Source organism: Amblyomma mixtum, chromosome 3 (assembly GCF_055824585.1).
Source record: "Amblyomma mixtum isolate Tamu chromosome 3, ASM5582458v1, whole genome shotgun sequence".
Taxonomy (NCBI): Eukaryota; Metazoa; Arthropoda; class Arachnida; order Ixodida; family Ixodidae; genus Amblyomma; species Amblyomma mixtum.
The window spans coordinates 433,401,467-433,428,365 of record NC_143014.1 but is presented as its reverse complement, the minus strand read 5'-3'; the positions used below and the strand labels follow the sequence as shown (position 1 = coordinate 433,428,365).

The following is a 26,899-nucleotide window of genomic DNA, read 5'->3' as shown; positions in this document are numbered from 1 at the left end:
CCAATCCAATGTAATCTACTCTAATCTAATCTAATCTAATTCAATCCAATCCAGTCCAGTCCAGTCCAGTCCAATCTAATGCAATCAAGGTCAAATGAAGGTCAATGGTGGTCACCGCCGCGGCACGGCAAAGGCGTGAAAGTGCAAGTAGTATTGCTTTCGCAATAAAACCCAGCTTGAGCCGTAGGCGCTGCGTCGCGCAGCCCCCAAGCGAGCATTCCCGGTGTTCCCGAAAATGGCAGTGTCAGGGCAAGGATCTGAGCTCAGCTGAGCTCGTAGCTCGTTGCGGGGGTTCCTCTGAGAAGACCATTGCTGCTTAAGGCCGTGTGGGTGCCTTCGTCGTCGTTGTCATCGTCGGCCGACGCTTCTGGGACCAGCGTTCCCTCGGCAGGCTGCAAAGACGCCAAAAAAAAAAAAAGCTCCCTCAAAGGAGTGCTCCCTGAGCGATGCATCCAAGGAAAAAACAAAAAAGAAGCAATTGTTTATCTCGACTCGCACCTCCGGTTAGCAAGTATGAAGTCCTGAAAGTTTCTGGTTTATACAGTTACAGACGTTTAATCAGTTAAAATCTTCCGCACGGGTGATGAAGATTGTATCGGTCACCTGGCAGTACTTGCTAAAATACCCATATCCTGCAGACCATAAAAAAAAAAGTGGTTAGCGCCGACACTTGGAGCATATTTCACCGAACCGTCTGTCGGTTATACCTTGTTTGTTTCACCAAATAATATAAATTAAGACATATTTGACCGTTTCCAGCATTCAAACGTTATTAAAAGATTTTTACCAAGCAAATTGACATGGTGACATTGCACGCATTTTACAAATTAGACTTTTTTTTTATTTTTTCAACTATAGTGCGTTGCTGCTCTATTCATGGCAATGGGTAGCGCTGCTTTTTACCCAGTGTTCCTATTGTTTCATTTCTCTTTTTGTTTGTATGAAAAATGATATCGTGTTTCCCGTTTCCCAGCTGTACTGCCAAGTTGAAAAATGACCACCGGACCTTAAAGCTTAACAGCTGCCTGTAGCACCTTCGCGATAAACAAGCATTGATTGATTGATTGATTGATTGATTGATTGATTGATTGATTGATTGATTGATTGATTGATTGATTGATTGATTGATTTACGGACGGAAGTCCAATTGGGAAATCCAATATTAGACCTTTCATTTCGATGATCCCTTTGGAACGGCAGACGCAACGGGACTGCCGATCTGGATGTAATTTAGTGGACTGATCAGTTAGATTCGTAAGCCGAACTGGCTGTCCCATTGAGCTTGTTTGATTAAAGCTGGATCCAATTGATATTCCAAACTGAACCCAAAACTTTTTTGTCTTTTTTTTTGCCTGAGATGAACACCGCGGATTGCTATTATTACCCAAGAACCATACCTCGAGCACTCGACGGAGAACCCGGAAGCGCCTCCACAAGTCCAGGAAAACGGGGCAGGTCAGGCGCAGATTTCCTCTGGCTTCGCGCAGACCACCTGTGAAGAGCGGCGAGGGTATACAGGCGTGTCGTTATCCGCAGCCCACTGCTTGCGTAGCTAGCTCAGGTTCGATGGCGCACTTTAATCTCGGGACGCTTCCATTCGCTGCGCATGCGTGCCAAGAGAAATGGAAAATCATTAGAGCGCTGCCATTCCAGGGTTGTCAGTAAGCAATATCCTTAAGAACAGCATTATATGGTTCGGTCGCGTCAGCAAAATCTGTCCGCAATTTTGTCCGCACGATTACGTCGTTCTCTGAAGATAATCGTGTGGAAGTGTGATTGTGACAAATAGCTTGTGAAAAAGTGTTGTCGTGGGAAAAATTAGTTTGATGAGGTATGATTAGTTCATTAATTTAACGCGAAAAACGTGAAAAAATACACTTAGACGTCAAAATAGCCATGGACGTCTATATAGTGCTTGGACATCAGAACAGCCGCGGACGTCGATATAGTATGCGGACGTTTTGCTTTCGCATTGCTCCAATGCGGGTCGCCGCATTGATCTCAAAGCTTTTTGACAATGGACAAGACTACAATTAAAAGCGTTCTTTTCAGTTTAGTTAAGTCCGTCGCATCTGCGGCGCTATGGATTAACGCTCGGTCTTTGAACGTTCAAGACAGCAGCTAGGTAGAACCTCGTTCCACAATGTTTATTTATTTTGTCGCTTTAAAAACCAACAATATAACCAGCACGCAAATCATTCATTATATTCCTCTTGGGTGAATGCTACCTCCTGGATTGTATTCTGAGATGCTTTTCAACCAAAATCATTTTCAGGGGTAGCGCCTCTGTAGGGGTCACCCGCTGAGTGTGTGCCTACGGGTTGGCGCGGCAACACGTGGCCGGGGCCGGGGCATACTGATTCCCTTGCGGCCTCTTGCGTTGCAGCGGAGACGAGGCACTCGCCTGTTGCTAGGCTGAGGACTGTTCCGAGCAGCAGCGTCAACAGGGCGCCCAGGCAGCACACCCACAGGAAGGACAGCCGGTACAACGGGAACACGGGTGAAGAGCTGTAAATACAGTTGCGGCTGAGCGAAAAACAGCACAGGGAGACCTATGACCCCCCCATAGCCAAAGGAAAACTGGTGTTTGACCCAGTCGCAGAACTGATGATTTGTCGAATAGGTCTGACGGTCGAGCATCCTCTAACGTGGTTTAGAGGTTTGTCCAGGAGGTCAATAAAAGCAACGGTAAAAGAGATAATTAAACGGACAACAGGGACAACCACGTACAGTTTAATCCTGAAATGATTTCGATGGGCATATTCTAGTGAAACAGATTTGTAGAGGTGGTCTTGTGGGTATTCCAGTCAAACTTGATAGCTCTGGGTGAGGTGTCGCCCTCATCGGTTGCGAGCCATTGCGGGGAGCAATATTCAGATTCAGATTCAGATTTATTTCAACAACACTTTGTTGCCGAGGAGGCGAACAAAAAGGCAATCAAAAGTTGCCTGACGAAGCGTCCGCCCCCTTTACACTCTACCACTGAGCAGTGGGCAGGTTTAACCAAAGAAAAACAGACCATAACACCAAAGAGACATTGCATATAACATTATACACGAAAACAAAAACAAAACAAAAAATAAAAAAACAAGAAAAACAGCACATATTCACTTAAGGCACACAATTAAGAAATGCTGCAAAAAGTATATTCGCCAGTCAACATTGTTACAAAGAATTGCACATAAAATATAAATATCGGTGTCCCTGAACATAACAAAAGGCATGAAAAGCTTAACTAAGCCGGCCAAAGTAAGGTTATTATTATTATTACTAAATTATAGGGTCCAAGCTGACGGTCGGTGATAGCGACATCTGAAGTTATTTTCTCATTCATACAAGAGGTCCAGTTTAATTTTTTTTTTAATGAAAGGAACCACTTTGACGTTATAAAACGCAGCAATCTATCGATACAGGTTGGCTTCAGTTTTCGCTCATTGCCCGATTAAAGTGGCTGGGCAGACTATTATCATTTCTTTAAACCGTTGGTTTTCTCTAATTATCGAGCAAATAATCAACTTTGCTTATAGCACCGCGTTCTTGCCGAACTACTGGAGGAGTGGACCGGTGAAAATGGTCGTAGCGCAGAATAACGTATGGATGGTTGCACATACAGCTTTCACTGCAATAAAGCCTTCTGGAGCTCTGTAACTGTAAGAAGACGCAAAGCATGATGCAAGACCTTAGTGCGAGACTAACCTGAGCGCCCGCAACGCTGAGGCGCTAGCCGGCGGGGATTCCCCTGCCGTGCTGTTATAGGCCTCCGGACAGCGGTCCAGCGTGAGCTGTAGGAACGGCGTCGGGGCCAGGCCGGAAGAGGACAAGATCCTGCCCAATGCGTGCCACAGCTGCATCCCACACACCAGCAGGCTCGCCCAAGCAGCGCCCTGAGACGGTAGGGGTCGCGTGAGAGCGTGTATGTGCAAGAACACAGGCTAGATTCCTTGTATTCTCCGCTGGCCGTGGAGAACGGAGGGGTGGTATCTTAAACGTTTAGAACTTATAGGCGTTCGCGAGGTCGCGCCTGCTAGGGAAACTGGGAGATTGGCGCTGAGGGGCGCACAGAGAGAGAGAGAGAAACAGAAGGGCGGAAAGGCAGGGAGGTTAAACAGGCGATGCCCAGCAAGCTACCGTACACGTGTGGAGGGGAAAAAAGGGGGGGGGGAAGGAAAAAGAGCGGCAACAAAAGGAGTTTATCAAGTGTCAATCGACCAAGACAAGCGGACAGAGGGCGCACACTTAAAGCTTAAAGTTTATAGACGGGAACACAACCCCGAGTCGAACCTCAGGAGTGCTTTCAGTGCTTTTCTTTGTGAGGAAAGTTTTGTCCAAGGCGCTAGAATCTTGGATTCCATTAGAGGACGATAGTTCAAGTGGCAGAGAGTAGCAGCCAGAAAGGCACAAGTATTCAAAGCCTGCTACGCCTGCCTGTCGAACGCGCACACTTCACAGTAGTGGTTAAGTGAATGCAGAGAGAGTGCCCTGTAATGCCACAACCACGCATAAACAGTGCTTACAAATTCTTACACCTTTGCGTTCCGGTGGTAGCCCCAACGTAAGGTTTCCTGCTATAGATTAGAAGTTCCCTGGCTCGATTCACTGCTGAGCCACAACTGGTAAACAGCAACAGCTCGTCTGGGCCGATGCGATATCCCGATCCAATACCACCTGTTCTGCACCGCCTCTCGACATTAGTCTATGCGATCCCACGTCGATTCCCGATGTCACTGGGCTTCAGCCACTAATGATGAACAAATGCGGGTCATGGGGTCGCATGAGCAATTTCAAAAGGCGGGAATGGCTAAGATGGAATGGAATCGAGATATCGTATCGACCCAGACGAGCGTTGTTTCAACCGTAAGGTTAAAAGCGGTCTGTAAGAACGTTTTTCATCTAGGTAAAACATTTCTAATGCGATGGCATTTCAGTTGTCACACCAAAACTCTGACGATGTCCGGCGTCACCAAATTCGCTGTTTGGTCGAGAGATGTTACATGACCTCGTGACATCATAACAACCTGCCCGATGGGCCTCCTGATTGGTCGAGAGAGGTTTTGTGACCTTATGAGGTCATAACAGCCTGCCCATTGCGGCAGGTGGCAGCGTGACCATTTGCCACCGGATTGTGATTTATTCCAGGTCGCTTTCAGGCGTAAGGACAATATTTTAGTACAGACTGAGTGAACGGAGTAGCCATCGTCGTATAACGTGAGAGTAATGTGCGTGATTCAGGTTAAGCACGCAGTCATTATTGGCGCTTTTACTGAGAGGCTGGTATCCGTGCAAGCTCCGCACACAGACGGTGTAGCGTGATTTGCACCACTACACCATGTACTGTCCATGTGCTACACCATGTACATGACAACGCGGGATGTTTCGGCATTCTACGCCAACGGCGACTTCCTATAGACCTTATAAAGTTCCGTGCGCTGCTGTAATCGTTAAAAGGATCATCGTATTCAGCGGATGAGTCCCGCGGGAGACAGCCTTGTTTAGGTACCTTTTTTCTTTCCTTTCCATCTACGACAGCTGTTTACGAAACAATCAACAGCAAGACCAGTGAGACAGGGGTATACGGAGACCTTTGCGTTGACCCATGGTGACGAGATGGCCAGGAGGAGCAGCCCGGCGAAGGGACCCGCAGCCGAACTGTACAGTGACAGGAACAGCTGCGAAGAGATGAAGCGCAGAAGGATACAAACGCGAGCAGCGAAAACGCCGTCTCAGAGCGGTGGAAGCTCGCAGTGTGATGAATACGCACCCGTGTCGCTGTGCCCATGGCTGGCACCGCTATTGCGAAAACGGTCATCACAATACCGCTGGAGGCAGCTGGAAGGGAAGGTGCTCTGTACGATAAGCAGGTATTTGCCGCATATATATTGATTGGAGATCGTGGGTGATGTGAATTACCGACCGAATCCGTCGTTTAGTGCAGTGAAACAAAGCTGGACCGGTACTGGGTCCTCAATATGTGTGAGTAGTGATATCACGTTCTCGTTAGTATAATTTCCCAAAACGCTTTGGATTAGTCTCTTAACAGTGGATGGGTACTATAGAAAATCGATGACTTGACTGACGATAAAACACTAAAGTATGATTTTGTAGCTTTTTTGTTTTCTTGTGAAGAACGTTTAGTTATTTCCAGCTGCACTTTCGCACGCCGACAGGTCCCAGGCTGTCACGTACAGGTACGGCAGAGGACTCACCGAGTAGGCTCACGACGGTGGCAGCCTTCTTATCGCTCATCTTGACGTATGGCGCGATGACGTCGACGTAGAAGATGGCAGCGTGAGAGTTGACCACGGACGAGACCGTGCTAAGGATAAGAGAGGACATATTCCGTTCTGTTCCCGTCCTTCAAAGAGTGCTTTTTTGCCAAAGATGATCACGAACAGAAAAATGCTGCTGGTCCACTCGTCGTGAGAACAGGGCACAGAACGGCCGAACGTGGAGTTTTCCCACCCTGCGTCATTGATAGCCTGCACTCCTAATACCAACCAGTGCAGAGGAGACCTAGATTCTAGCCGTTCTTTCGTTGCTTTTTTTTTTTACAGCGAAAGCAGTTATACGAGTCCATCCATATGGATTAAAAAACTGTAGGCTGTCAACATCCGGTCACGTGCGAGCGTAGGCCGTCATCATCATGTGGTCATGTGACAGTGTACGTGTAACCTATCACGCCTGTGCCTCCACTGTGCGTTCTTTTCAACCAGTAGCAGGCGAAATTTCGCCATTCCCAGAGGGCGTCACATCTTGTGAAAAAGGCGGATTCCTGCTGTCTGAGCAAGTGTCGTCTGCTAGGATGTTCTGATTAGTGCGAAACAACCCCTGGCCATCATCGGCTCTAAAGACTCGGAGCTCCAAAGAAGCTGCGACCAATTGTTTTTATCCGCTGAAAATAGCGTGGATGATTTCGAAAAGAGCGCACATTTCGAACATTCATGCCCCAAGAAACCAGTTTCATTCGTTACTTACGCAATGCTGATTCAGAAGGACCCTCGCTATTGGCGCATAAACGGCGTCTAAACAAATGCTCTAGAGGCGCTACCGGCAAATGCAACCGGGGCGTAGTGTCGTGATTGGAAGGTTAGGCGTTTGCATCAATCCAGAGCCACAAACATGGAGCAGATTAACCACGAAACAAACTCTTTCAGAACGCAAACTTGCTTCGCAGGGGTTGCTTCCCAAGATAGAGAACAGCCAAGCAGACGACGCTGGCTGCAGCAGCAAGACCGGCACGCATGCTCGGTCCCTCTCTTGATTTCTGCTCTACTTCGCCTAGGCGCCGCTTCATGTTAACAGGAAATAGCAGAGGTTTAGCGCTTGTTAAACTTAGTTATGGGAGCGAAAGCTCAGATAAGCAGGGTTAAGCATGGTTACGCTTGCTTTGGCGCCGGAGTCGGTCCGGCGCGCACCCCATCCATGGCGAGACTGAGCGACATAACCCCCGCTAGTCACGTGGTACAGAAGAAACGAGGCTCCAAGTGAGCGCAGCAGCGGCGCCTCTCCACAGTTAGTCAGGTGGTATGACGTCACTTGCCACACCTCCGCTCCGCCGGCTCAAGGTCAAACGCGCACCAAACTTGACCTTGGGAGTTTTGTGAAGAGTAGAGCTTTCGCTCTAAAATTGGGAGGGTGTACATGCTTCTCGCCTTGTCGACGCCCCGAGGATTCCTGCCAGGAATAGTCCGCGCAACGTAGTCACATCGGACAGGCTCTCCATCATGTAGTAGGGAACGATCTGGAACAGGACAAATGTAAGCGCATCATCATCTTGCCATCGCTGGGATTTTCCGCACCATCTTCGAGTACACACATGCCGCCGGTTTTTCTCGTAATGGGACCAGTTATGCTCTTGCATTAAAATGAATTCATGTGAGATCAAGGTATTAGGAAGTAACACGAAAAGGCAGTGCACTGGCAAACGCTTCAAGGTTTCTGTACGAAGTTGTATGCATGCTGGGCGATGGCGAACGCCACTTTGCCATGTAAATCAAAGATACTTTATTTTTTGTACTTTTTGTTTTAATCCTATAGTAGTTCTTTGCCATTATAAGCATACCATGCTATTTTAATTTCTGTTATGCTGCGTGCATTTTTTTTTTCATTCTGCTTTGTCGTCACTAGTGTTGGTGTACCAGTAGCGTTGGCGTCGTGAGCCGCTCACCTCGGTAAAGCAATCTGGAGTCCTCCACTACGGCGCCCCTAATGGCCGTTAAGTCGCTTCGGGGCGCTAAACACGTGGCTGATTGACTGAAAGTTCTTTATTTTGAGAGGAAGGCATCAAGGCGTGCTGTGTAGAGAAATAGGGATAGGACGTTAGCCACATCTCGAAGTTCGAGTCAGTGTATACTGTGTTTTGCTATGACTGGACCCGATCACAATGGCTTTAGTCGGCACCCACAAGAAGCACAGGTAATTGTCCCAATATTAGAAACGTACTCGCAATGATGACCCCACTCGGGTCCTATAGGACCAGCATTTGTCAATACGCTTCCAACGTTGGACCGATTACCTGCGTTCCTTGGGCCCTACACCGCCCTGATCAGGTCGCTGCACAAGAGCAATACGCGTTGACGCAGTTGGTTCAGAAATGCAGCAGCGGGGCATAGGCAGCTGGCGTACAATGGGTGAATTGGCACTGACGATGGAAAAGTTGAAGACGCGCATAATTGTCTACCTTAGTCAGCGGACGCTTCAGTCGTGATTTAAAGGTGCACTGAAGAGGAATCTCAACTTGTCTTTTTGCCGCGGGAACTCTATCTACACGTTCTGAGCTTTCTTAGAAACTTCGATTTATTGCCCTGTGTGGCCGACGTCCCTAATTAAATCGAATTAACGTCCGGCTCCCGCCTTTTTTTTTTTAATTCTCCCCCGTACGGTGGGCGGAGTCGACCAACGCGTGGAGTGCCTTTCACCCAGTCCCGTGGAGGCTTGCCGCTCTCCCATCGGCGGAGTAATACGTAGTAGTCCGTAGTAGCAAATAGTCCGCGCGTATTTTTATTTCTACAGGCTTATTTTGCGGCTATATTATCTGCGAATGAAACTATTTATTCGCGGAAACCTAAAAACAAAATAAAGCGAAAGGAAAGCCTCCACGGAGCTGGCTGAAAGGCACTTCACGCGTTGGTGGACTCCGCCCACCGTACGGGGAGAATTCAAAAAATTAAGGCGGGAGCCGGACGTTAATTCGATTTAGTTAGGGAAATTGGCCACACAGGGCAGTAAGTCAAAGTTTCTAAGAATGCTAGGAACGTGTAGATCGAGTTCCCGCGGCAAAAAGACGAGTTCAGAATCCTCTTCAGTGCACCTTTAAGGTACTTGGTAGCAAAGTACTGTACCTTGGCGCAATATTTCGCGCTTAGCAATGCTAAACCGCCAGCGAATTTTTTTTCTTTACCTGGTCGTAGCTGTGGATGGCCCCTCGCTGGAGCGGGTCGCAGTCTCGGTACCAGTAGATGATGGCCGAGGCCGAGCACGCCACCACGACGAAGAAGAAAAGCACGAACCCCCCTCCAGCGACGGCGATCCTGTAAGGGTCGCACAGGGAGCACGCATGGCTCTGCAAGGGTTCGCTCTCATCCTCCTCGCCAGAATCTCCCTTCGTTCTGGCCGAATCCAAATTCACTTCCACAAGTACCACCTAGACTTATTCCGTCATTTAACAAAACTCCTGTTTGGGCTAGATGGTGCATAGCTTATATTGAAATGAATTTAAGCGCACAAGAATACGCACACAAGAGCAGGAAACACACAGGACAGGCGATAACTTCATCTGATTTATTCGCAGGTAAGAGAGCAAAAATATATACATAAAAGGAGACATGCGCAGTAAAGAAACACATCGTCAGTTCACAATATGCGCTCAAGATACCTGTACTCTTTTGCAGGCAGAGCACAGGTGTCTTGTACAGGTATCTTGTATCTTGTACAGGTACAGTAATCTTTTGCAGGCAGAGTACAGGTGTCTTGAGCACGTTTTGTGAACTGACGATGTGTTTCTTTACTGCGCATGTCTCCTTTTCTGTATATATTTTTGCTCTCTTACCTGCGAATAAATCAGATGAAGTTATCGCCTGTCCTATGTGTTTCCTCTTCTTGTGTGCGCGTTCTTGTGCGCTTAAATTCATTTCAAAATAGGTCATTTCGTCATAACCAGCCACATTCTATGCCGAAGTTTTACCCGTTATGGCATTTTTTTTTTTTTTTTCAGAAATTGGTATGTGGCCCGTGTCTCTTTTTTCTACATCGACGAAGTACTATGAACTGAATTGGAACCAGGCTTGGTCGCTGTGTTGAGGATGGTCTTCAGCGTGTCGAGGAACGCACGGACGTGCCACAGTGCGCGTTTTTCGACGCTGTATTTCTGTCTCTTCCTGTTCGCTCCATCCCAAAGAAAGAGGATGAGCTGAACGAGGGCAGTCCGTACCTCTTTGCGTCACCCGCTGTCCTGGCGGCCACGAAGCGCTGCACGGCCATCTGGTCGAACCCGACGCGCACCAGGCAGTAAGGAATCGCCCCCGCCAGGTTGCTCCAGATGTTCTCGTCGCTCGACGTGTCCAGCTCTGTCCTGCATGCGCGGCGGTAAAAAATTCAGGGGGAGCACTTAAGTCACCGTACGTGCAGCAAGGCGAAAGCCTTTGTGCCATCCTGCTGAACTCTCTGGAACGCCTCTTATTCTTCATTGTGTGCATTTGCTTGATGTTATGCTCGTTATAACCGATTTCGAGTTACGACATACTACACCTTCGCTATATCCGGTGTGTTCGTTTTAACCGATTTCGAGGTACGACATAGTACACCATTGTACAGTTAACTGTTAATTCATTAGCCATCTTTCCTATATCCGGTTCAAATTTTTCGTTACATCTGGATGTCTACTTTTATGATGAGCATTGAGTTTCTCAGAACTCCCTTGAGGGAAAAGTGCCATTACGATATAGTTAATCCACAATCGAGAGGCGGAGGAATGCCTGCTAGATGAGGTTTTATATTTGGCTTGGATTTTGTTCCGTACAAAATGTGGATTTAGCCGTAACGATATGACTCTTATCGAGTACGACTAAAAAAGAAATGCTGTGGACGTTTGCACACCAGCCTAAAACCGAAATTTCACTTGCGTTAAATTTTTTAAAATGTTGTACAAAAATAACTTGAACCATAATCGCCACACTGGGAGAATCGGCGCTAACTCGTTCACAGCTAAAGACGTCGTTAGACGGCTGTGAAGAAGTTGTTTTATCAATACCCTCCCGGCTAGTATTACGGTTGCCAGCCACTGTTTTGTGCCCTTGTACATGCTGTACATCGTGCATCGTACAAGCTGTAAATCCTTTTTCTGAAGTTCCTCCATGCTCTTTGGTACAATTTTCCGAATACTTCGTTATAAACGTTTGGACACCTTCCGACTTGAAACTCGCCGAGATACTATCGGTGACAAAACTCTCCAGGACGCTGAAAAAGCGATCTAGGTCCATGGTTGTCACGCCTGCCAACGAATATCCACTTTAATAGCATCGCATTCGAGCACACAAGTCTGACAGTCACTTCCGAAAGTTTGGCTTTCATCAACTGCCTAATAACGGAGCTATCGACTTTTGTTCTCGGGTACGGGTCCTGGAGAGTTTTGTCCCCAGTAGAACACCTTAAGAAACAGCGCAAAAGACAGGATAAGCGGGACAGGCCAGCACTCGTCCTGTTGTCTCATTCTTGTCCCGTCCTTTGCGCTGTTTAAGATGAACCCAAACCACCATGCCCAAATGTCTACTTTTCGCCAAGGTAACCTTGCTAATGAGAAATCCACGTTACGGTTGCACTCTGAAACCGTACTTCTCCCAAATCTTGTAAATCATGCTAGACATACTAATGATGGCAAGCAATGAAACCGGAACCATCACATGCAGAGACCTCCAGCGTCCACCACAGAGAGTGCGAACCTGCTAACCTCCAGGACGGATGATGGGCACAGGTCGGGTCTCACCTGAACGCGTAGTCGGCGACGTTGAAGTCGGCCATGGACCTCAGCGGAGGCCTGGCGCGTCCCGCGTCGTACAGCACCTTGCCGATGATGACCAGTGGGGAGGCGAACATCACCAGCGCCTGCACACAGTCCGCCCACACGACGCCGCGAAGCCCACCCTGCGCGAGTGGACGGGAAAGAAGGCGTGTTGGGGTAGGAAAAAATTGTATCCAGTCAGGCTGATTACGTCACACTATGCTCGTCCTGAGAAATGTATGGCAGTGTGAATATCAGACAACAGTTTTACGCCATAGCATAACAGCATCACTGGGACGAAAAGCCGGCGGTGTCACACACTTGTCACATGACAGGTGGCAAGAGCCACCTGCCAAGGCAGGTGTCAAGGCAGGTGCAAAGCGCAAAGGTGCAAATCACCACCTTACGGAAAGAACAAGAAACGTAGTCTCACCAGAGCCGTGTAAATGGTGCCCGCCAGACCAATGGCCACGTTCGAGTACAGTAGGGGCACAGGGAACACTAGAATTCAGCACACACAAGATTAGGAGTATGCTCAAGCTTGGCCTTAAGAGTAGACGCAATAGCGTCTTCTACTTTTTTTCTCTTTTTATTCTCTTCATTCTCATTGCACACCAATTGCTAATCCAAAATCGCATTGCCAATAGCGGTCATCGATTACAATCGCAGTTACCTATCACACTATACTGATTACCAGTCACCAATCACCAGTCATTATCTAGCTTACACTGCGCGGCATATTACGCCACTACATACTCATGCACATACACACTATTTGTTTCAGTATTGAGTCGCTTTTGGACATTAAAACCCATAAAACCAAACCATTTGTTTCAGTAAAATGAAGCACCATAACACCACCTTTTCATTCCGCGCAATTTCTGACACCTGATGAGCATATTTATATTTGTTTTTGTTTTTTAATTAGTATAACATCAGTACACGTCCCAAACACAAGCTACTGTTGTACGCGCCACAACGAGTTCGCTAGGTACCCCTCTAACACGTTTGAACCAGCGACCTGGTTAAGTCTCACTTGAAGCTTGTCACGGTGGGTGTACTTCATGCGATAAAGAAAAAGATCCTTTGTGGTCTATGCGTTGCGTTCCCGCCAGGCAAGCAGAGGGCCTACGTTCCAACCTCAGTGCTGGCTTTTTCATTTGAAACTTCTGGGATTTTTTTTCGACTGACGTAAGACGACGACCGACCCCGGGTTTTCTGCAGAACGAGCTCCTTATGCTGTCGCGTGAAATAGTTCTCTCCATCTGTCGTACGTCACCGACCAACTTTTGTTATAGACACGAGACACATCCTACCATCCAAACTACGTCAGTAGAACTATATGGGATTTTTCGTCGAAGTGTATATTTCATGGGCCTCGAAAAAACTGCGCCTATTTCAGTTGTTTGACAGGTAGGCCTTCTACTTTGAATTTATTTTGATGTTTGGTTTGGTTTGGTTTATGGGGTTTAACGTCCCAAAGCGACTAAGGCTATGAGAGACGCCGTAGTGAAGGGCTCCGGAAATTTCGACCACCTGGGGTTCTTTAACGTGCACTGACATCGCACAGTACACGGGCCTCTAGAATTTCTCCTCCAAAGAAATTCTAGCCGCCGCGGCCGGGATCGAACCCGCGTCTTTCGGGTCAGCAGCCGAGCACCATAACCGCTGAGCCACCGCGGCGGCTTATTTTGATGTGCATTTCGGAACAGTTTTTCTCTGCAACTACAGCCTATAGCTCATTACCTTCTTCTAACTGAACAAGAATTGTCGTTTTGTACCAAATATTCGCAGTTCTTTCTCTTTCTTTTTTGCGAAAGCAATTTTTGTTGTTTTTTTTGTGCAGTTCAACTCTTCAAGAAAACCTGCTGCGTAGGCGTGTACGTTCTAGATGAATAGCTTTGCGTGTTTGTGTAGACAAAGCTACGTAAATACCTATCAGCCTGCTATCTTTTTCGTTTCCTTAATAACGGCTGAAATGCAACAAAATATGACGTTTGCATATATAACACATATTTGCAGCTTAATTCTCGAGAATCTCTACCTCTTCCCCTCACATCTGAAATAAAGGCAACAAGTAAATGGAAATACGTACTTGTTGACACGGCCACAGCGGCGCTGTATATTCCGACTGCACCGAGAGTTTGCTGAAACGAAGTGCATGGTTTGTCAGTTCAAAGAGGGCGCTGTGTCACTAACAACTAATCCTGGCGCATGCACATAGAATATGTTATTAACAATGCAAACCGTGCTCTTAGTTACATACGCAGAAACTTCTCCCAGGCACCATCCCATTTGAAGTTACTTTTATATCAGACACTAATACGGCCAAAGCTAGAATACGCATCATCAATATGGGACCCCGCACAACTCACTTTAATCGATGCTATAGAATCTGTTCAGAACCGGCCAGCTCGCTTCATCCTTTCCAATTATTCTCGCACGTCTAATGTTTCTTTAATGAAAACAAAACGTGGTCTGACTAATCTTGCAGTTCGCAGAAATATTTCGCGCCTCGGTCTTTTCCACAGCATCTTCTTTCATAACGAGACACTAAAACAGGAATTTTTCTCTTTTATGCCATCATACCTGTCATCACGTGTTGACCATCCGCATAAAGTTTCCATCCCAACTTGTAAAACGAATGTACTTTTTAATTCTTTCATACCGAAGACTAGCACTGAGTGGAACCACCTTCCACCCCATATCGCCTGCATTGAAGACGCGTCATCTTTCAAGCCACTTATCACCAAGCATATCATCGAACAAGCGTCTGCATCATGAATTTGCCTTTTGCCTGTACTTTTTACCATGTATTTTTTTTTCTTTTTTCACCCACCCCCTCTATAACGCCCTGCGGGCCCTGAGGGTGTTGTAATAAATAAATAAATAGAGCTTCTACGCGCAGCGCATTCAGTACTCATTTGTATAGTTACGCTGTTTTAAGGAAGAGCAGTGCAGTCTATTGTTACCTACTGCGAAGAACCTACTGCGGCATTCTGCATTTCAGAATCACTTATTGAAATTCAACTGCAGTCAAATGGCTTCCGGCAAGTTCTGCGTTGCCAATATACTATACTGCCCACAATCTTCTTAATGCTCTAGTCGAACTAAAATTAAAGTGACTGTGAGGGCAGATTGAGGGTGAGGTGCAGTCTACCACATTCCAATGCTAAGGATAACACAGATGATTTTTACCAAGAACGGTAATTTAATGCCGTTTTCCTGAGTATTCCTTTAATGGGCAGCTCCATATGTTTTAGAAATCGACGAGCTTAAAGGGGTCGAATGTGTGAAACCTGCAGGCAAAGCTTGCAAAGTCCTTTTGGGCTAGCATTTGAAATGTTGGCGTAATCGCTGATTAAAATTGCGACGGCCTTCAAGCTTCTACGCAGCGCACAGTTTCAAGTAGGAGGCGCATGATGATGTCATTGAAGTACCAGTATATTGCCAACTCATAAACGCATGCTTTAAACGAAAAAAAAAAAATGCCACCGAACACAAAGCTCGCCGAGCGTTGTTTGCCAGCATCCAACGAGGCCCGGCAGCGTGCGGTTGACAGTAATTTGAAATCTTCCCTTCCGTGACGTCACGCCGAACTTCCCCGCACAGCTCTGCTGCTTTGAGGGGAAGCGTAAAAATTAATCGTCGATTACGTCACTATTTTAAATGCTAGCGCAAAAACACTTGGCACGCTTTACCTACAGCCTATACAGATTCAAGTCCTTCAATATCGCGTAATTCTCAAAAAGTTATGCAGGAGCCCTTAAGGCAGCTGACTATTCGTCTGCCTTTCCAGATGGGATTTCAAAAAACTTCATTCGAAACACTAATTCGTCCCTTGCAGGCACTTTACTGTTTGTAGCTTGCAGCTGCGAAGCAAGCTACAAGAACTGCCCTAAATACTACGTCTCGGCTGTTCTAGAGGCGCAAAAATATTTTGTTAAACAGCTTACACTCAGGACGAAGTAGATGATGCAGGCTGTGATGCCGACCTTGTTGTCGAACCGCATGCGCAGGTACTTCAGTGCAGAGAAAATACAGGCGGGGGAAGGCGTAATTGTCAAAGCACGGCTAATTGTGTTAGAGAGGCAGACAAATATTCTGGATTATTAAATGCGAAAACATGAGCCCAAGGAAAGACACAGTCGATCGAGCTGAAGTAGCGATAATATTTCGTAGGTAGATCGAGGAGCACTGTCCAGACTAATTCATCATCATCATTATCATCATCATCAACCTGACTGCGCCCACTTCAGGGCAAAGACCTCTCCCATGTCTCCCATGTGCAAACACTGCTCAACTCCAGCCACTCTCAAACACATGGTGTGGACTTGTACACATTACAGCAATGGCGGCTGATGAATTCAAAGGTGGCAACAGTGGCTTGGTGAATGCGAGCTTTCTAGTCGCAGGCGTTCACGATTTTTTAGGCGTTCTCAGAACCTGTCTCTTCCATTCATCGCCGATGCAATGAAACATTTTACGTTTGCATCGAAGCGAACACTATGTTAGGCTGTTCAATGGCACTAACGGAATTTTCTGAAAGCGCATGGCTGTATGGACTCGAAATGATTTGGGCTCGCTTCGATCACACAGCCTAGATATAGCTTCATGTATTCCAAGCTTGCTTAATAGCACGAGTTTCCTCGACCATGAGGCAGAAAAATGGTGAGGTTTTGACGTAGCTAAACCGAATAGAGGTGTGAAAGCATGTGTTTAGCCCGACTGGCTCATGGTTTTGCTTTGCTGGGCCCTTGTCACGTCTGGCGACGATATTAGATTGTTATATTAGGACACACAAGGCTTCGCCAAATCAAGTCGAATGATTGTTCCTCAGTAGTGAAGGGATAGCGCGCCCGACTAACGACCTAAAGAACGACGGTTTGAATCCTGGTTCGACCTTTCTTCTTTTCGGTGTAATTGTTTTTTTTTTCTTCAGAGGCACTACGTAGCGGTGGTGGGATGACGTCGCGACCCCGCAGACCAATGAATTATTGAGTAGTGACGTCATCACTGATATGTTCTGTGAACATTGTAGGGTGTTTTAATAACCCGTGCGAGGTAATGTGATTGACACCTCACGACCCTCTCGACCAATCCGTATTTTCTCTTCACAATGCCGACGCTGGATTTCCCGCTGAACTGGACCCTAACCCGTTTGTGTTATTACTGTTCCGCAGACGCGAAAGGTATCGAGAGTAAAACGGCTGCCTTTCAAGTGTGCGTTTTTTAACACGACTGTGCTGTGTTTGTGTGACACAACGCTGACACAACAGGACACAACGCTGACGTTGAAGGGGGTAAATGGAGCCCCAGACGAAAGCGGAAGCGCCCATTTAACGCGAAAGGTAGAAAGATCCGGCCTAGCTGGTGCGATTCCGCTTGAGTAGGTGCTCTTTAATTTTGGCCTTTTTTTTTTTGCATACTACAATCGGCTCTTCCGGTAGACTGTGTTTTAATGCGAAATCATCATGTGGCTCATCGGCAACGAAACCCAGCGTTGTTGTCGAGACGAAACGATCCGAAAATTCCAATGACGACATCAGCACAGCAGCCACAGAAACCATGAGCGAGTCAACAAAGGAATCAATGAATGCATAGGCACCTACTGACCTTTAGATCAAAGTCCTATAGTGTGAAGGCCTTAGAGTGAAGATTTTTAGGGTAAACGCCTTTCACATAAAGGCCTTCACCCTACATGCCTTTGAAACATTATGCAGGGCACTTAAGACTACTTACCTGCTGGCCATGCGAAAGCATTTGTGTCTAATCGTGGGCTACTACGTAACTATATTCGTTTGCTAGTTAGTCTTGGGTAGTAACCAGTACTAATGTCTTAAAGACCTTTAGGTCAAAGGCCTATAGTGTAAAGGCCTTTAGGGTGAAGGTTTTTAGGGTAAATACCTTTCACCTAGAGGCCTTTGAGGGATTAGTACTGGTTACTAACTAGGACTAGCTAGCAAACAAATACAGTTAGTAGCACATGATGAGACACAAATGATTTCGCGTTCACAGCAGGTAAGTAGTCTTCAGTGCCCTCTATAATTTTTGCGGCAGTGACATGTTCTGTGTACCGCAAGAGTTAAAGGGATACTGAAACAAAATCTTAAAATTGAGCAAAAACGCTTAATAGCTTAATATAGGTTCTGGGAACGCGATTACACCGAAATCTAGCCGTCACTGCGCATAATTTTCAGCGGATGGTTTTATTTTCGATGTTTTATGAGCGCGCACCAAGCCTTCCCGGCCGGTGTTAGGTGGAGAGCGTGACGTCATGACACCCTTGTCCGACAGGCAACCGGTCGCGTCACTCAAAGCGCGATGTCGCACTGCAGTTTGGGTAGACCAAGTGATAAGGCCCCCAACCTCCGATGCTGTCGACGCAAAACTGTCAAAACCCGCGAGTAGCGATGGCAATCGGGCTCCTGCGGGAACAGTGGGCGCGCGGGTGCTATGACGTCTAGTCGCAGCTTCCTCAGGCGGCCGCCAGGTGCAATGATACGGCGATAAATCGCGAAAAAAACGTGCTATCCGCCTTTTTTCGCTAAAATACTTGTCGTATTTTTCAGTTTTAGCAGTCAAGCTCTTGTTTACATGCAAAATACCAGCTCCAAAAGCTTGGTTCAGTATCCCTTTAACGCTCAGTAGTATCGCGGGGACGCGCGCGTTCGCACGGGGAGTCAGACGTTCTGCTCTTCGGCTCCGGCGATTTTCAGCCGGAGCAGCGGAAGTTTCCGCCTGACCCTAGCAAGATCATCCCCAACGTGCACCGAAAGCTGTCGGGAACATCTGGACACCAGTTTTTTTCAAGGTGAGCCCGGTTAAACCCCTTTTTCGGGCAACACATGGCCCGATCGGGCCGGTGGCGCGGCTAGGCCTAACGGCCGAACCGCGGTACCCGGCACATCGGGGCCTCTGGCCACTGACGCCAGTATGGCTACTGCGCAAATCTCCTGCCGAGGCTACGACTCCGAAAACATGCACTGGACAACGGTTAACCCAGCGGCAACCGAAGGCCCAGTTTCGGCAATGGTTACCCCAGCGGCAACCGGAGGCCCAGATTCGCCAAGATTTCGCAGCGCCGCGCTGAACGCCGCAGTGCTGCGCCGAGCGCAAGACCAAGCCTTAAAGCCGGCTTCCGTAGACGCGGCCGGCGTTCACGCCGGAAACCAGCAGTCACCCGCCCCGCGCGCGGCGGGCCGCAGTCGGCGACTGCTCACGAAGTGGAAACCGCCTGTTATTCCCAAGCCTGCTCCAGACGACTACGTCGTCGTCATCAAGCTCCGGACCCGCGTCTCGTTGTACGAGACTTTCCAGGAGACCGGCTACGGCCGGGCGTTCACGGCTCTCCTGGGCTCGCAACCCGCAACAGACCTTACCATAATACCGGTAAGAGAACAAAACCTCATTATTGTTCAGACTGCGAAACCTGAGCTAGCCGACCGTATCATCGGCGAATTGGAACTTAATGGACCCGACGGGAGGGTCCCCCTTGTGGGGCACCTGCGCCAATACGGCAAGGACGTCTGCTACGGCGTCATTACCGTCCGTAACTCTGAAACTACGGACTCACTCCGTACTAGGCTCCAATGGCGCTACGGCACCATCGTGGAAGTGCGAAAATTTGGGACATCCAACAAAGCGAGACTGACTTTCGCCGGAACAGAGAAGCCACGTTTCGTGCACTACGACTCGGAGCTTGTACAAGTTAGGCCTTACCAGCGAACCATTCCAGCCTGCCGACATTGCGGTGTGGTCGGCCACCGCGTGGACGCCTGCCCCGGCCAGAGGCTGTACCGTTGTGGCCTGTGCGGACAGCAGGCTCAACTCGTTGAGGGGGTGCGGGCCCCTCACCAGTGCAACCCAAAGTGTTCAGTGTGCGGCGGGGCCCATGCCACGGGGGGCCCTGCGTGTACGGCTAAATATCGCGCTATCCAGCCCCCGCATGCCGAGCGCGGGCGTAAATCGAAGCGGAACCGACGCAAGCGTGGCAAGCGTCGCCCGGACAAGCTGAAGGCCAAGGCTGCCGACCAAGCCATGGACCAGCCTGTGAATTCCTCTACCGGGAGCCAGGGGAAACCTCCAGCTGCGCCACCGCCGCCTCAAGCCAGTGCAGCGAAGCCCCTCGGACCTCCCCAGAACGGCGGCTCCAAGACATGGGAAACGTTGTCAAGCAACACTCCCAGGTGAGCGGCGCGGGCAGGGCAGCTTCTCCCTTCCCTCCCCCTTCCCAATCCCAACCACGGCCAGTCTCTGCCGAACAAAAAGAAATATCTGCTCTCCGCGAGAAGGCTGCAAATTTTCAAAAGCGCCTCGCAATAGCGGAGGCCCGCCAAAATTCCCCCAACCACACCTCTGCCTCACCCGCAGCAGCGGCAATGGAAAGCGACGCAACCCCTTCAGGACAGGCTGCGCATGCCCTCACGGCACTCGAGGCGAGAGTGAGCGCGCTCGAAACTCAAGTTCACAACAGAATATCCGCATTGGAAACGCAAATCAATGCCACACCTACGGCGGCACTCAACAAAATTAGCCACCTGGTGGCATCTATCCCAAACCTCATAACCGCTCAGTTCGCTCAACTCACCCGCGCTCCCAAGCGCGCTGGCCCGCTCAAAACCTTCGCAGGCCGGCAGCTCAAAGCGTCTAGGCGTCGAATCGCCGGAGAAGAAGAAGAGGTCCCCTGTGCCACCCCCAGTATAGAGAACGCTCCTCTCTTTGGAGCCACTGGCTCTCAAGCCTCCTCTCTCCAAACTCACAACTCTACCCTTGATCATGGCGGGCGCCCCTAGAAATAGGAAGCATCCGCGAAGCAATTCGATCCCTATTCAAATTGTACAGTGGAACTGTCGCGGATTCAAGGCACGCACAAAGCGAGCCGATCTACGCCTTTTCCTTACAACTTTCCCAGAATTACCTGCTGTGGTGGCCCTTCAGGAGCCAGGAAATGGCGCCACCCTTGCCGGTTACACGGTGTACCAGCAGGATGCGCAGAGCTGCCTCTGCGTACATAAAAATTACACGGCCTTCCAGGTTGACCTGGATCTTAGCGCTAATTTCTCCTATGTAATGGTGACGATTCTTCCGCTACGCAAACAGGACCCCCCATTGCACATATTCAACATTTACTGTCCCCCAAAGCTACCAAATGTTACATTCGCAGATATCTTCAGCCGGGCTTTGAAGATCGCGAATCGGGATCCCCTCATAATCGTTGGGGACTTTAATGCTCCCAGCACCTTATGGGGGTACACACGTGAAGAGAAACGCGGACACAAGTTGGCGGAGCTTGTTTCCACACTGGGCCTTACTCTTCACACGGATCCCGCGCAACCCACTCGTATAGGTAAATCCGTTACACGCGATACGTGTCCGGACCTCACCTTTACGAAAAATATTCGCTATGCAGATTGGAGGAACACCGAGGAATCCCTCGGTAGCGACCACTGCATAATTACCACTACAATCCATACCAAGCCACTCACAAGACCACAGGCCAATGCAAAACTACCCGACTGGACCAAATTTAGGAGCAGCTACAGCAATCCTCAATCGATAATGGACCAAGGATACTCAACGTGGTCCCAACACCTAGTATCCCACTTGAAATCAGTCGAGCAAAATGTTCAACTCTCAGAGGCGAGCCCGGCGGTGGATAACCACCTCCTCCACCTATGGGAGGCACGACACAGCCTAGTCCGCCGCTGGCGTCGTCAAAAACACAATCGGAAACTCAAAATTCGCATCGCGGATATCACCCAACAGGCGGCACAATACGCGGCCCAACTCGCCGACTCCAATTGGGTGCACCGATGCAACACTGCAGCTCGGCAAATGTCGAGTCGGAGTACGTGGCGCCTCTTCCGCGCCCTTATTGATCCGGCACAAACCCGTACTGAGACACAAAACCAGCTTCAAAGGGCTATACATAACTTCACTGGAGACACGGCCAACGATGCGCTCCGCGACAAATATTTGAGTATACACCAGGATCCCCGTGGTCAGGCGTACTCGTATGCAGGTTCCGAGAACGCGGATTTGGATTAACCGTTCCAGCTCCATGACCTAAAAGCGGCCCTGGCTAAAATGAAGCGAGGTACAGCACCAGGCCGGGACAAGGTGACGGTAAAGCTTATTGCCAACCTCCCAGATCCCGCCTACGAAACTCTCCTCGATTACTTCAACACTATCTGGATTAGAGGCACACCACTCCCCATAGATTGGAAAACGGCACTAGTAACTTTCATTCCCAAGCCAGGTAAAGCCATTAACACCGACAACCTCCGGCCCATCTCCCTCACTTCGTGTGTGGGGAAGCTGATGGAGACTATGGTCCGCGACAGATTGTCGGCTTTCCTGGAACAGCAAAACATTTTCGCAGACACCATGTACGGTTTCCGCCCATACCGGTCCGCACAAGATGTCCTGTTGCAACTTCACAAGGAGATTCTCGACCCCGTCGAGCACCCCAGCAATGATAAAGTAGTCGTCGCACTTGACCTGCGGGGGGGCTTTCGACAATGTGACCCACGAGATCATCCTATCCCACTTGTCGCAAACAGACTGTGGGCGCAATACTTTCAATTATATCAAACAATTCCTTACAGATCGCCAATCCTATATCCGGCTGCAAGACACAGAATATGGCCCATATCAACTTGGCACACGAGGGACCCCACAGGGAGCTGTCCTCTCGCCATTACTATTTAATCTGGCCATGATGAAGCTCCCTACCCAGCTGGCAGAGGTCGCCGGTGCGCAGCACGCTCTGTATGCGGTCGACATCACCCTCTGGGCAACACAACAATCGGTTAGAGACATCGAGACCAACCTGCAACAAGCGGCAGCTATTGTGGACGAATACGCTCGTCGCTGTGGTCTTGAATGCTCCCCGAGCAAATCGGAATTTGTGCACATACGCCCCAACTCAAAGTGCACAACCAAAATTGCCCTTTCCCTACTTAGCGGACCGATACCTGAACACGAGGAGATCCGGGTACTGGGGCTTTTCATTCATCATAGGCGCAAGATAGACACTACCCTAAACAAGCTACGTAAGGTGGGGGACCAGGTGGGTCGGATGCTCCGCCGGGTGTCCAATAAAAGGGGGGGACTACGATGCAAAGATGCCCTGCGGCTGGCCAATGCATTCGTGACCAGTCGGATTTTATATTCGGCTCCCTACCTCCACCTACGCAAATGCGATGAGAATGCCTTAGAAGTAGTTCTCCGCAAGATTTATAAGAGAGCGCTCGACCTCCCCATAACGACGTCCAACAAGCGTCTCCTCGGTCTGGGGATGACCAACACCTTTGGAGAGTTACGAGAAGCTCATCTTAACAATCAATACTTGCGCCTAAGCAAAACACCTGCGGGGAGCCGCCTTCTGACCCGCTTACACATATCCTACGCAACACATACAGAAGAACGGGTCCGCATTCCTGAAGCCTGGCGCTTTGCACTCCCGGTGCGACCCCTTCCGAAGAACATGACTGCAGACACCCATGATGGTCGCCGTCTCGCGCGGGCGGAGGCTATTTCTCAACAATATGGCCATAAGCCAGGTGTCTTCTATGTGGATGCGGCCGGCCCACACCATGGGGGTTGGTACACGGCGGCCGTCATCCACCAAAACACTACAGTCCAGGGCCTTACTTTCCGTGCCCCAAACATTACATTTGCGGAAGAGATCGCCATTGCACTTGCCGCCGCAGATCCAGAGTCCCGGGTCATTATTACGGACTCCAGGGGCGCCTGCCGCAATATTGAGCAAGGGTATATTCCAGACCGTGTTTTCAAAATTCTCCACGCATGCGAATACACAGGGTTTCCGACCCATCGTATCATCGTGTGGGCTCCGGTTCATGCGGGTCTTGAGGGGAACGAGGCAGCCGACGCTGCCGCCCGCGCGCTTACTCACCGGGCGTCGCCTCATCCGCAGCCTGATCCGGAATTCAATTTCAATCCGGCCATCACCTTTAAAGAGATCACCTCTCTTTATCAAAATTTTCATGGTCTCTATCCCCCTCCCTGTAAAGGCCTCACCAGGGTGGAGGAGCGCTGGCTTCTCCGCCTCTATACCAATACTGTACTGTGCCCGGCAGCACTTAAGCACTTCAATTCTTCTTTCTCGGGCGCGTGCCCACACTGTGAGGAGGAGTTTTCGGACACCTACCACATGGTGTGGGCATGCCCTTCCAATCCTGCCTACCCACCCCACCTCCACCCCACTCGAGAGGACTGGGAAGCTGCCCTGCGCGGCTGCTCCGAACTCCATGCCCAACAGGCATTGGTAGCTAGAGCCCGGGCCGCTGCGGAAGCTACAGGGATCCCGGACTAGGGATCCCTCCTAGTGTTTGTAAGGGGCGGGCCCTTCCGGCTCGCCCCATCGACCTCTCACTGTAAATAGGAATAAAAGTTTTCCTCCTCCTCCTCCTCCAGTAGTATCGCGTTTATTTCAGACGACTAGGCAGCGACTAGGCGGTGAACTGACGTGCGCCCTGCACAAAGCTTGAGGAGACACCAAAATAACCTTTTCTTTGATGACGCATATAACACTGATGATGATGATGATCAGTGAGAGGGTATAGAAAAATGTAGCTCCATCTATGGAAGCGTAAAACAACCACACACAAAGACAGCAGGCTTTCAGCGGCTACTCTGGTTCACATGGACTGGCGCACGGACTGTTAGCATAGGTCACTGGCCTTACCTGGAAGACAGAGGTGACTCTCAGGCCGTGGAACAGAGGCACCACGGTGGCCGCGGTGGCGCAAGCCGCGACCGGTATGCCCGCCAGCACCCACATGACGTTGAATCCATACGCATAGAAGTGCCCCACGAAGCCCACCACGGCCAGGCCGTTGGCCACCGACGCCATGACAGAGACTGCTAGGGCAGCGGCCGGAAGGCTGCGGCCTGCCAGACACGCCTCCTCTGCCGCGCCGCCGGACGATGCCGAACGCTGCAAGATAGACGCAGCTACGCTTGAAGGACGCTGCAACTGCCGCGTGTCGTACCCTGCAGCCATCTCAGTGGCAGACCTCACAACCCGCTCTTCCGAACTCGCTACTCAGTCTGATCCCGAGCTCGAAGTTATAAACTTCGCAGTAGAGTGATTTATAATATTTACGCGATTGTAAGGCTTCTCTAAACATGAAAAAGAAGAAGAGCAAAACGCTGAGGCAGCGCAAGAGTACCGAGCGTTAGCAATATAGAACGAATATTGCATCATTAGCCATCTTCGCTATATCCGGTAAAAATTCTTCGTTATATCCGGATATCTACTTTTTTTTGTTGCCAACGTATACAGCGCAAGAAGACAAATCGCTTGACGCTACTTGGAATGTCCTACGTCAATTAGTTTGGCCGTAATGGACGTTTGAAGTTTCGAGGACACACGGTTTGGGGAAGCAAATATCGTCAGTGCGAATCCCTGTGATAGGCTACGCTTTGAGTCTTATGCTCCGTAACACGCTGAATCGTGTGATACCACTCCGGAGATTCTACGCCAATTACATGGTCCGCAACCTGTGTACCAGTGTTACCACCCACTGGTCCCACTTAACTGACCTTGTGCGTCATGCTAACGGGACCTTGAGTAATGTGAGTGTTCGAGCTGCCGCCCTAAAAGGTTGCGCCATTCACAGCTGCCTCTGCACCACGTACTGCGTCGATAAATTGCATAGGGACACTTAGGAGCATGGTTAGGTGGAAGGAGGATATGAGCGTCCACTTTGAAACAGGGCAGTGGCGGGCGCCACCAGGCTGAGAAATATTTAATTTTTTAGACCCCTTCTTAAACCTGAATCACTTTTACGAAATTAACCCTCCTTTTGAGTGCAGCTTGGAATGCTTTCAGGACATACCAATTTTTATACACCGCACAAAAAGCAACGCCTGACAGAAGACGACACACATAAGGAAAACACGACACGAGGCTGACCAACAACTGATGTTTATTTGGGCGTGTGGACATATATAAATAGGTTACGTTTCGATGGTGGCGAGAGGGAGAAGGGAGCAGGGAATGCTGAACCACTGAGCTAGAAGTGGTATGAGGACTCCCAGTTTCTGCCCCTCGTGAGGCCATGAGCCTTCCTATCTTCAGAAAAAGGGCTTTCAACTCAACTCAGATGGGTCAAGCATAAGTAAAACTAGCCCCAATACCCACCCCAGTGGCTGAGTGGCTTTGGCGTTCGGCTGCTGATCCCATGGTCACGATATTTCGATGGAAGCCGGATACTAAAACGCCGGCGTGCCGTGCGATGTCAGCGCACGGTAAATAATCCCAGGTAGTCGAGATTAATCCTGAGTCCTCTACTACGGCGTCGCTCACCGATTATTCGTTGCTTTGCGACGTTTGACGCGACATATTTACGATATTTTTTTAGCCCCAAAGAAAACCCGACGAGGGAACTCGTATCGGCAAGTGCTTAGGGCCAATGAGAGGCGGGCGAGCAGCGACAGAAAGGGAGAGGCATGGTCAGCGGATGTGGTATACTCACATTTCGGCGGCGGGCCAGCGAGAAGTACAGGCCTACCAGATACCCGAGTGCTGTGAGGATACCGAATACGGCGCAATCGGCAGCGTCCAGGCTCTTTGGCATCTTGCACAGCTCCGGTGGCTTTTTTCGCCGATTATTTTTTAAGATCGACACAAACCTGCGTTCACTCAGCTTGGGCGTTCAGCGATGACCTGCCACTTCAAGGACCACCAGTGGACGTCCATGTGACGTCCAGGGAACGTCCAGATAAGGGGACCAAGGGAACAGATCGTCCACTCCAGGGCGACCAGAAGACGTCCAGGGGGCGACCAGGGGACGTCTAAAGGAGGAAACCAGGGGAGGGAGTCGTCCACTCAAGGACAACCAGGGCGCGATGTGCACTGTGACGGGCCCGGCG

The 26,899-nt window shown here is 49.4% G+C and overlaps 1 protein-coding gene across 1 annotated transcript; it reads right to left on the bottom strand.

The window, feature by feature from the left end:
* Positions 1–65: 65 nt before the first annotated feature.
* On the bottom strand, positions 66–26,604 carry LOC149358142 (sodium-coupled monocarboxylate transporter 2-like). The gene is made up of 16 exons (XM_089576734.1): positions 26,503–26,604; positions 24,708–24,959; positions 15,949–16,014; positions 14,088–14,139; positions 12,426–12,493; positions 11,978–12,135; positions 10,427–10,567; positions 9,398–9,527; positions 7,650–7,738; positions 6,204–6,313; positions 5,759–5,826; positions 5,580–5,666; positions 3,697–3,884; positions 2,405–2,508; positions 1,398–1,492; positions 66–392 (listed from the first exon to the last, which is right to left on the bottom strand). The coding sequence occupies exons 1-16, from the start codon at positions 26,602–26,604 to the stop codon at positions 264–266; spliced, it is 1,839 nt and encodes a 612-aa protein (XP_089432860.1). The 3' UTR covers positions 66–263.
* Positions 26,605–26,899: the final 295 nt, after the last annotated feature.

Coding starts and splice junctions, on each gene's coding strand:
- LOC149358142 (XM_089576734.1), bottom strand. CDS start 26,604: ATGCCAAAGAGCCTGGACGCTGCCGATTGCGCCGTATTCGGTATCCTC. Junction 14,140..15,948: donor TCATCTACTTCGTCCTGAGT/GTAAGCTGTTTA, acceptor ACTTCGTTTCAG/CAAACTCTCGGTGCAGTCGG. Junction 10,568..11,977: donor GTCGCCGACTACGCGTTCAG/GTGAGACCCGAC, acceptor CCGCGCATGCAG/GACAGAGCTGGACACGTCGA.